Source organism: Nerophis lumbriciformis, linkage group LG18 (genome assembly GCF_033978685.3).
Source record: "Nerophis lumbriciformis linkage group LG18, RoL_Nlum_v2.1, whole genome shotgun sequence".
NCBI lineage: Eukaryota > Metazoa > Chordata > Actinopteri > Syngnathiformes > Syngnathidae > Nerophis > Nerophis lumbriciformis.
Window position 1 is genome coordinate 39,074,088 of NC_084565.2, and position 11,989 is coordinate 39,086,076.

Below are 11,989 nucleotides of genomic sequence, written 5' to 3' on the forward strand. Positions count from 1 at the left end.
AATCACAAAATGGGCCAATTGATTAGGTATGGCGCTTTGGTCTAATACGAGATGAACCTGCCAACGAACCCCCACATATGTTATACCGTTGGAAAGGTCAACTTTCCGCCTACGGAACATTTCAAGTTTCAATGGCCACGCTATTCCAATTTAACAAAAAAATAGGCCAATTTTTTGGACAAAAATAGGCCAATTGAATGGGTACGCCTATTTTGTCTAATACGAGATGAACCGGCCAACGAACCCCCACATATGTTATACCCTCGGAAAGGTCTTGTTCGCGCCAATGGCGGAATTTGAAATTTACAACATTTCGTGTTACCATGGCAACGCTATTCACGAACAAATCACAAAATGGGCCAATTGATTAGGTATCGCGTTTTGGTCTAATACGAGACGAACCGGCCAACGTAACCCCCACATATGTTATACCCTCGGAAAGGTGTCATTCGCGCTGATGGCGGAAATCGAAATTTAGAACATTTCGTGTTACCATGGCAACGCTATTCACGAACAAATCACAAAATGGGCCAATTGATTAGGTATGGCGCTTTGGTCTAATACGAGACGAACCGGCCAACGAACCCCCACATGTGTTATACCGTCGGAAAGGTCAACTTTCCGCCTACGGGCGTATTTTAAATTGGGAACATTTCAAGTTTCAATGGCCCCGCTATTCCAATTTAACCAAAAAAATGTGCCAATTTTTGGGGCAAAAATAGGCCAATTGAATGGGTACGCCTATTTTGTCTAATACGAGACGAACCGGCCAACGAACCCCCACATGTGTTATACCGTCGGAAAGGTCTCGTTCGTGCCAATGGCGGAAATCGAAATTTAGAACATTTCGTGTTACAATGGCAACGCTATTCACGAACAAATTACAAAATGGGCCAATTGATTAGGTATGGCGCTTTGGTCTAATACGAGATGAACCGGCCAACGTAACCCCACATATGTTATACCCTCGGAAAGGTGTCATTTGCGCTGATGGCGGAAATCAAAATTTAGAACATTTCGTGTTACCATGGCAACGCTATTCACGAACAAATCAAAGAATGGGCCAATTGATTAGGTATGGCGCTTTGGTCTGATACGAGACGAACCGGCCAACGAACCCCCACATGTGTTATACCCTCGGAAAGGTCAACTTTCCGCCTACGGGGGTATTTTAAATTTAGAACATTTCAAGTTTCAATGGCCCCGCTATTCCAATTTAACAAAAAAATGTGCCAATTTTTTGGACAAAAATAGGCCAATTGAATGGGTACGCCTATTTTGTCTAATACGAGACGAAACCGGCCAACGAACCCCCACATATGTTATACCCTCGGAAAGGTCTCGTTCGCGCCACTGGCGGAAATCGAAATTTAGAACATTTCGTGTTACCATGGCAACGCTATTCACGAACAAATCACAAAATGGGCCAATTGATTAGGTATGGCGCTTTGGTCTAATACGAGATGAACCTGCCAACGAACCCCCACATATGTTATACCGTTGGAAAGGTCAACTTTCCGCCTACGGAACATTTCAAGTTTCAATGGCCACGCTATTCCAATTTAACAAAAAAATAGGCCAATTTTTTGGACAAAAATAGGCCAATTGAATTGGTACGCCTATTTTGTCTAATACGAGATGAACCGGCCAACGAACCCCCACATATGTTATACCCTCGGAAAGGTCTTGTTCGCGCCAATGGCGGAATTTGAAATTTAGAACATTTCGTGTTACCATGGCAACGCTATTCACGAACAAATCACAAAATGGGCCAATTGATTAGGTATCGCGTTTTGGTCTAATACGAGACGAACCGGCCAATGTAACCCCCACATATGTTATACCCTCGGAAAGGTGTCATTCGCGCTGATGGCGGAAATCGAAATTTAGAACATTTCGTGTTACCATGGCAACGCTATTCACGAACAAATCACAAAATGGGCCAATTGATTAGGTATGGCGCTTTGGTCTAATACGAGACGAACCGGCCAACGAACCCCCACATGTGTTATACCGTCGGAAAGGTCAACTTTCCGCCTACGGGCGTATTTTAAATTGGGAACATTTCAAGTTTCAATGGCCCCGCTATTCCAATTTAACCAAAAAATGTGCCAATTGAATGGGTACGCCTATTTTGTGTAATACGAGACGAACCGGCCAACGAACCCCCACATATGTTATACCCTCGGAAAGGTCTCGTTCGCGCCAATGGCGGAAATCGAAATTTAGAACATTTTGTGTTACCATGGCAACGCTATTCACGAACAAATCAAAGAATGGGCCAATTGATTTGGTATGGTGCTTTGGTCTAATACGAGACGAACCGGCCAATGAACCCCCACATATGTTATACCCTCGGAAAGGTCAACTTTCCGCCTACGGAACATTTTAAGTTTCAATGGCCACGCTATTCCAATTTAACCAAAAAAATGTGCCAATTTTTTGGGCAAAAATAGGCCAATTGAATGGGTACGCCTATTTTGTCTAATACGAGACGAACCGGCCAACGAACCCCCACATATGTTATACCCTCGGAAAGGTCTCGTTCGCGCCAATGGCGGAAATCGAAATTTAGAACATTTCGTGTTACAATGGCAACGCTATTCACGAACAAATTACAAAATGGGCCAATTGATTAGGTATGGCGCTTTGGTCTAATACGAGATGAACCGGCCAACGTAACCCCACATATGTTATACCCTCGGAAAGGTGTCATTTGCGCTGATGGCGGAAATCAAAATTTAGAACATTTCGTGTTACCATGGCAACGCTATTCACGAACAAATCAAAGAATGGGCCAATTGATTAGGTATGGCGCTTTGGTCTGATACGAGACGAACCGGCCAACGAACCCCCACATGTGTTATACCCTCGGAAAGGTCAACTTTCCGCCTACGGGGGTATTTTAAATTTAGAACATTTCAAGTTTCAATGGCCCCGCTATTCCAATTTAACAAAAAAATGTGCCAATTTTTTGGACAAAAATAGGCCAATTGAATGGGTACGCCTATTTTGTCTAATACGAGACGAACCGGCCAACGAACCCCCACATATGTTATACCCTCGGAAAGGTCTCGTTCGCGCCAATGGCGGAAATCGAAATTTAGAACATTTCGTGTTACCATGGCAACGCTATTCACGAACAAATCACAAAATGGGCCAATTGATTAGGTATGGCGCTTTGGTCTAATACGAGATGAACCTGCCAACGAACCCCCACATATGTTATACCGTTGGAAAGGTCAACTTTCCGCCTACGGAACATTTCAAGTTTCAATGGCCACGCTATTCCAATTTAACAAAAAAATAGGCCAATTTTTTGGACAAAAATAGGCCAATTGAATGGGTACGCCTATTTTGTCTAATACGAGATGAACCGGCCAACGAACCCCCACATATGTTATACCCTCGGAAAGGTCTTGTTCGCGTCAATGGCGGAATTTGAAATTTAGAACATTTCGTGTTACCATGGCAACGCTATTCACGAACAAATCACAAAATGGGCCAATTGATTAGGTATCGCGTTTTGGTCTAATACGAGACGAACCGGCCAATGTAACCCCCACATATGTTATACCCTCGGAAAGGTGTCATTCGCGCTGATGGCGGAAATCGAAATTTAGAACATTTCGTGTTACCATGGCAACGCTATTCACGAACAAATCACAAAATGGGCCAATTGATTAGGTATGGCGCTTTGGTCTAATACGAGACGAACCGGCCAACGAACCCCCACATGTGTTATACCGTCGGAAAGGTCAACTTTCCGCCTACGGGCGTATTTTAAATTGGGAACATTTCAAGTTTCAATGGCCCCGCTATTCCAATTTAACAAAAAAATGTGCCAATTGAATGGGTACGCCTATTTTGTGTAATACGAGACGAACCGGCCAACGAACCCCCACATATGTTATACCCTCGGAAAGGTCTCGTTCGCGCCAATGGCGGAAATCGAAATTTAGAACATTTTGTGTTACCATGGCAACGCTATTCACGAACAAATCAAAGAATGGGCCAATTGATTTGGTATGGTGCTTTGGTCTAATACGAGACGAACCGGCCAATGAACCCCCACATATGTTATACCCTCGGAAAGGTCAACTTTCCGCCTACGGAACATTTTAAGTTTCAATGGCCACGCTATTCCAATTTAACCAAAAAAATGTGCCAATTTTTTGGGCAAAAATAGGCCAATTGAATGGGTACGCCTATTTTGTCTAATACGAGACGAACCGGCCAACGAACCCCCACATATGTTATACCCTCGGAAAGGTCTCGTTCGCGCCAATGGCGGAAATCGAAATTTAGAACATTTCGTGTTACCATGGCAACGCTATTCACAAACAAATCACAAAATGGGCCAATTGATTAGGTATGGCACTTTGGTCTAATACGAGATGAACCGGCCAACGTAACCCCACATATGTTATACCCTCGGAAAGGTGTCATTCGCGCTGATGGCGAAAATCAAAATTTAGAACATTTCGTGTTACCATGGCAACACTATTCACAAACAAATCAAAGAATGGGCCAATTGATTAGGTACGGCGCTCTGGTCTGATACGAGACGAACCGGCCAACGAACCCCCACATATGTTATACCCTCGGAAAGGTCAACTTTCCGTCTACGGGCGTATTTTAAATTGGGAACATTTCAAGTTTCAATGGCCACGCTATTCCAATTTAACCAAAAAATGTGCCAATTGAATGGGTACGCCTATTTCGTCTAATATGAGACAAACCGTCTAAAAGGAAGGCGGCTACCGGCGACCCCCAGCCAAACTTTGATTGTCCATCCTTGGATTTCTTCCCTAAAAACAAGACCAAGTGGTTTTCCTCGCTGACTTACCCAAAATCCGCTCAAGTCCGTCTTGTCTTGCAGCGTGCCAGCGAGTGCCCCACCCGTGCACCCGCCTCTACTCGGAGACCAAGAGCGTGCCCGTGTGGGAGGGCGGCGTGTGCCACTACCTGTAAGTGTCACCTGTCACCTGTCACCTGTCACCTGTCACCTGTCAGCCAGTGCAGCAGTCAGAGCGCCCTCACCTGTCCCCGCAGGTACAGGAGGACCTACAAGGTGCAGCAGGACGTCTGCTACAGAGAAAGCTGCCAGACCCCTGACACCGGTCCAGGTGAGCACGAGTGCCGACTATGCAACTTTTCTACCATCGCCAAGAGGTCTTGGACCCGTGATCTTGTCCTGTAGGTCCTAACCAAAGATCTTGACCATAGGTGAGGACATGGTTGTAGATCTTGTACCCGTGATCTTGTCCTGTAGGTCAGAACCAAAGATGATGACCATAGGTGAGGACATGGTTGTAGATCTTGGACCCGTGATCTTGTCCTGTAGGTCAGAACCAAAAGATCATGACCATAGGTGAGGACAGGGTTGTAGGTCTTGGACCCGTGATCTTGTCCTGTAGGTCCTAACCAAAGATCATGACCATAGGTGAGGACAGGGTTGTAGATCTTGGACCCGTGATCTTGTCCTGTAGGTCAGAACCAAAAGATCATGACCATAGGTGAGGACAGGGTTGTAGATCTTGTACCCGTGATCTTGTCCTTTAGGTCAGAACCAAAGATCATGACCATAGGTGAGGACAGGGTTGTAGATCTTGTACCCGTGATCTTGTCCTGTAGGTCAGAACCAAAGATGATGACCATAGGTGAGGACATGGTTGTAGATCTTGTACCCGTGATCTTGTCCTGTAGGTCAGAACCAAAGATGATGACCATAGGTGAGGACATGGTTGTAGATCTTGGACCCGTGATCTTGTCATGTAGGTCAGAACCAAAGATCAAGACCATAGGTGAGGACAGGGTTGTAGATCTTGGACCCGTGATCTTGTCCTGTAGGTCAGAACCAAAAGATCATGACCATAGGTGAGGACAGGGTTGTAGGTCTTGTACCCGTGATCTTGTCCTGTAGGTCAGAACCAAAGATCATGACCATAGGTGAGGACAGGGTTGTAGATCTTGTACCCGTGATCTTGTCCTGTAGGTCAGAACCAAAGATGATGACCATAGGTGAGGACATGGTTGTAGATCTTGTACCCGTGATCTTGTCCTGTAGGTCAGAACCAAAGATGATGACCATAGGTGAGGACATGGTTGTAGATCTTGGACCCGTGATCTTGTCATGTAGGTCAGAACCAAAGATCAAGACCATAGGTGAGGACAGGGTTGTAGATCTTGGACCCGTGATCTTGTCCTGTAGGTCAGAACCAAAAGATCATGACCATAGGTGAGGACAGGGTTGTAGGTCTTGTACCCGTGATCTTGTCCTGTAGGTCAGAACCAAAGATCAAGACCATAGGTGAGGACAGGGTTGTAGATCTTGTACTCGTGATCTTGTCCTGTAGGTCCTAACCAAAGATCATGACCATAGGTGAGGACAGGGTTGTAGATCTTGTACCCGTGATCTTGTCCTGTAGGTCAGAACCAAAGATCATGACCATAGGTGAGGACATGGTTGTAGATCTTGGACCCGTGATCTTGTCCTGTAGGTCAGAACCAAAGATCAAGACCATAGGTGAGGACAGGGTTGTAGATCTTGTACTCGTGATCTTGTCCTGTAGGTCCTAACCAAAGATCATGACCATAGGTGAGGACAGGGTTGTAGATCTTGTACCCGTGATCTTGTCCTGTAGGTCAGAACCAAAGATCATGACCATAGGTGAGGACATGGTTGTAGATCTTGTACCCGTGATCTTGTCCTGTAGGTCAGAACCTAAGATCATGACCATAGGTGAGGACAGGGTTGTAGATCTTGTACGCGTGATCTTGTCCTGTAGGTCAGAACCAAAGATCATGACCATAGGTGAGGACAGGGTTGTAGATCTTGTACCCGTGATCGTGTCATTTAGGTCAGAACCAAAGATCATGACCATAGGTGAGGACAGGGTTGTAGATCTTGGACCCGTGATCGTGTCCTTTAGGTCAGAACCAAAGATCATGACCATAGGTGAGGACAGGGTTGTAGATCTTGGACCCGTGATCGTGTCCTTTAGGTCAGAACCAAAATCATGACCATAGGTGAGGACAGGGTTGTAGATCTTGTACGCGTGATCTTGTCCTGTAGGTTAGAACCAAAGATCATGACCATAGGTGAGGACAGGGTTGTAGGTCTTGTACCCGTGATCTTGTCCTGTAGGTCCTTATCAAAGATCAAGACCATAGGTGAGGACAGGGTTGTAGATCTTGGACCCGTGATCTTGTCTTGTAGGTCAGAACCAAAAGATCATGACCATAGGTGAGGACAGGGTTGTAGGTCTTGTACCCGTGATCTTGTCCTGTAGGTCAGAACCAAAGATCATGACCATAGGTGAGGACATGGTTGTAGATCTTGTACCCGTGATCTTGTCTTGTAGGTCAGAACCAAAGATCATGACCATAGGTGAGGACAGGGTTGTAGATCTTGTACGCGTGATCTTGTCCTGTAGGTCAGAACCAAAGATCATGACCATAGGTGAGGACAGGGTTGTAGGTCTTGTACCCGTGATCTTGTCCTGTAGGTCAGAACCAAAGATCATGACTATAGGTGAGGACAGGGTTGTAGATCTTGTACCCGTGATCTTGTCCTGTAGGTCAGAACCAAAGATCATGACCATAGGTGAGGACAGGGTTGTAGATCTTGTACCCGTGATCTTGTCCTGTAGGTCAGAACCAAAGATCATGACCATAGGTAAGGACAGGGTTGTAGGTCTTGTACCCGTGATCTTGTCCTGTAGGTCAGAACCCAAAGATCATGACCATAGGTGAGGACAGGGTTGTAGGTCTTGTACCCATGATCTTGTCCTGTAGGTCAGAACCAAAGAACATGACCATAGGTGAGGACAGGGTTGTAGATCTTGTACCCGTGATCTTGTCCTGTAGGTCAGAACCAAAGATGATGACCATAGGTGAGGACATGGTTGTAGATCTTGGACCCGTGATCTTGTCCTGTAGGTCAGAACCAAAAGATCATGACCATAGGTGAGGACAGGGTTGTAGGTCTTGTACCCGTGATCTTGTCTTGTAGGTCAGAACCAAAGATCATGACCATAGGTGAGGACAGGGTTGTAGATCTTGTACGCGTGATCTTGTCCTGTAGGTCAGAACCAAAGATCAAGACCATAGGTGAGGACAGGGTTGTAGGTCTTGTACCCGTGATCTTGTCCTGTAGGTCAGAACCAAAAGATCATGGCCATAGGTGAGGACAGGGTTGTAGGTCTTGGACCCGTGATCTTGTCCTATAGGTCAGAACCAAAGATCATGACCATAGGTGAGGATAGCAACATAGATCTTGTACCCGTGATCTTGTCCTTTAGGTCAGAACCAAAGATCATGACCATAGGTGAGGACAGGGTTGTAGATCTTGTACCCATGATCTTGTCCTGTAGGTCAGAACCAAAGATGATGACCATAGGTGAGGACAGGGTTGTAGATCTTGTACCCGTGATCTTGTCCTTTAGGTCAGAACCAAAGATCATGACCATAGGTGAGGATAGCAACATAGATCTTGTACCCGTGATCTTGTCCTTTAGGTCAGAACCAAAGATCATGACCATAGGTGAGGACAGGGTTGTAGATCTTGTACCCGTGATCTTGTCCTTTAGGTCAGAACCAAAGATCATGACCATAGGTGAGGACAGGGTTGTAGGTCTTGTACCTGTGATCTTGTCCTGTAGGTCCTAACCAAAGATCATGACCATAGGTGAGGACAGGGTTGTAGGTCTTGTACCCGTGATCTTGTCCTGTAGGTCAGAACCAAAGATCATGACCATAGGTGAGGACAGGGTTGTAGGTCTTGTACCCGTGATCTTGTCCTGTAGGTCAGAACCAAAGATCATGACCATAGGTGAGGACAGGGTTGTAGATCTTGTACCCGTGATCTTGTCCTGTAGGTCAGAACCAAAGATCATGACCATAGGTGAGGACAGGGTTGTAGATCTTGTACCCGTGATCTTGTCCTGTAGGTCAGAACCAAAGATCAAGACCATAGGTGAGGACAGGGTTGTAGGTCTTGTACCCGTGATCTTGTCCTGTAGGTCAGAACCAAAGATCATGACCATAGGTGAGGACAGGGTTGTAGATCTTGGACCCGTGGTCTTGTCCTGTAGGTCAGAACCAAAGATCATGACCATAGGTGAGGACAGGGTTGTAGATCTTGTACCCGTGATCTTGTCCTTTAGGTCAGAACCAAAGATCATGACCATAGGTGAGGACAGGGTTGTAGATCTTGTACTCGTGATCTTGTCCTGTAGGTCAGAACCAAAGATGATGACCATAGGTGAGGACAGGGTTGTAGATCTTGTACCCGTGATCTTGTCCTTTAGGTCAGAACCAAAGATCATGACCATAGGTGAGGACAGGGTTGTAGATCTTGTACCCGTGATCTTGTCCTTTAGGTCAGAACCAAAGATCATGACCATAGGTGAGGACAGGGTTGTAGATCTTGTACCCGTGATCTTGTCCTGTAGGTCAGAACCAAAGATCATGACCATAGGTGAGGACAGGGTTGTAGATCTTGTACCCGTGATCTTGTCCTGTAGGTCAGAACCAAAGATCAAGACCAAAGGTGAGGATAGCAACATAGATCTTGTCCCCAGGGACTTGGTCCAAGGCCTCCCCCAAGTCCACAAAGCACATGTAGACTGGTTAGGAAAACCCCCATGCACCCTCAAGGATCCTGCCGAGACTATAGAACTGGTCCACAGTTCCACGACCAGGACGAAAACCACATGCTCCTCCTGGATCTGAGGTTTGACTGTCAGACGTAGTCTCCTCTCCAGTATACCTGAATAGACCTTACCAGGAAGGCTGAGGAGTGTGAACCCACCACAGTTAGAACACACCCTCCGGTTCCCCTGCTTAAATAGAGGAACTTCTTCTTACACTTTTAATGTCTAACGATGTTAACTTCTTCTTGCACTTTTAATGCTAACGATGTTAACTTCTTCTTACACTTTTAATGTCTAACGATGTTAACTTCTTCTTACACTTTTAATGACTAACGATGTTAACTTCTTCTTACACTTTTAATGTCTAACGATGTTAACTTCTTCTTACACTTTTAATGCTAACGATGTTAACTTCTTCTTACACTTTTAATGACTAACAATGTTACCTTCTTACACTTTTAATGCTAACAATGTTAACTTCTTCTTACACTTTTAATGTCTAACAATGTTAACTTCTTCTTACACTTTTAATGCTAACGATGTTAACTTCTTACACTTTTAATGAATAACAATGTTTACTTCTTCTTACACTTTTAATGCTAACAATGTTAACTTCTTACACTTTTAATGTCTAACGATGTTAACTTCTTCTTACACTTTTAATGCTAACGATGTTAACTTCTTCTTACACTTTTAATGACTAACAATGTTACCTTCTTACACTTTTAATGCTAACAATGTTAACTTCTTCTTACACTTTTAATGTCTAACAATGTTAACTTCTTCTTACACTTTTAATGCTAACGATGTTAACTTCTTACACTTTTAATGAATAACAATGTTAACTTCTTCTTACACTTTTAATGCTAACAATGTTAACTTCTTACACTTTTAATGTCTAACGATGTTAACTTCTTCTTACACTTTTAATGACTAACAATGTTACTTTCTTCTTACACTTTTAATGCTAACGATGTTAACTTTTTCTTAAAATTTTAATGCTAACGATGTTAACTTCTTTTTACACTTTTAATGCTAACGATTGTTAACTTCTTCTTACACTTTTAATGCTAGCAATTTTAACTTCTTACACTTTTAATGCTAATGATGTTAACTTCTTCTTACACTTTTAATGCTAACGATGTTAACTTCTTACACTTTTAATGCTAATGCTGTTAACTTCTTCTTACACTTTTAATGTCTAACGATGTTAACTTCTTCTTACACTCTTATTGCTAAGGATGTTAACTTCTTCTTACACTTTTAATGGCTAACGATGTTATCTTATTTTTACACTTAATGCTAACAATGTTAACTTCTTCTTACACTTTTAATGCTAACGATGTTAACTTATTCTTACATTTTTAATGGCTAACGATGGTAACTTCTTCCACTTTTAATGCCTAACGATGTTAACTCCTTCTTATACTTAATGTTTAACGATGGTTAACTTTTTCTTACACTTTTAATGTCTTACGATGGTTAACTTCTTCTTACACTTTTAATGTCTAACGATGGTAACTTCTTACACTTTTCATGTCTAACGATGTTAACTTTTTCTTATATTTTTAATAGCTAACGATGTTAACTTCTTACACTTTTAATGTCTAACGATGTTAACTTCTTCTTACACTTTTAATGACTAACAATGTTACCTTCTTCTTACACTTTTAATGCTAACGATTTTAACTTTTTCTTACAATTTTAATGCTAACGATGTTAACTTCTTTTTGCACTTTTAATGCAAACGATTGTTAACTTCTTACACTTTTAATTCTAACGATTTTAACTTCTTACACTTTTAATGCTAATGATGTTAACTTCTTACACTTTTAATGCTAACGATGTTAACTTCTTACACTTTTAATGCTAATGATGTTAACTTCTTCTTACACTTTTAATGTCTAACGATGTTAACTTCTTCTTACACTTTTAATGCTAACAATGTTAACTTCTTCTTACACTTTTAATGACTAACAATGTTAACTTCTTCTTACACTTTTAATGCTAACCATGTTAACTTCTTCTTACACTTTTAATGCTAACCATGTTAACTTCTTCTTATACTTTTAATGTCCAACGATGTTAACTTCTTCTTACACTTTTAATGTCTAACGATGTTAACTTCTTCTTACACTTTTAATGACTAACAATGTTACCTTCTTCTTACACTTTTAATGCTAACGATTTTAACTTTTTCTTACAATTTTAATGCTAACGATGTTAACTTCTTTTTGCACTTTTAATGCAAACGATTGTTAACTTCTTCTTACACTTTTAATTCTAACGATTTTAACTTCTTACACTTTTAATGCTAATGATGTTAATGC

General features: G+C 42.7%; 1 protein-coding gene across 1 annotated transcript in view; it reads left to right on the forward strand.

Annotated features, from left to right (window-relative positions):
* Positions 1–11,989, forward strand: part of sned1 (sushi, nidogen and EGF-like domains 1) — a 163,142-nt gene that overhangs the window by 150,161 nt on the left and 992 nt on the right. Inside the window, exons 29-30 of the mRNA XM_072915125.1 lie at positions 4,883–4,970; positions 5,056–5,129. Coding sequence (XP_072771226.1) covers positions 4,883–4,970; positions 5,056–5,129 — 162 coding nt within the window. The remainder of the gene's footprint in view (positions 1–4,882; positions 4,971–5,055; positions 5,130–11,989) is intronic.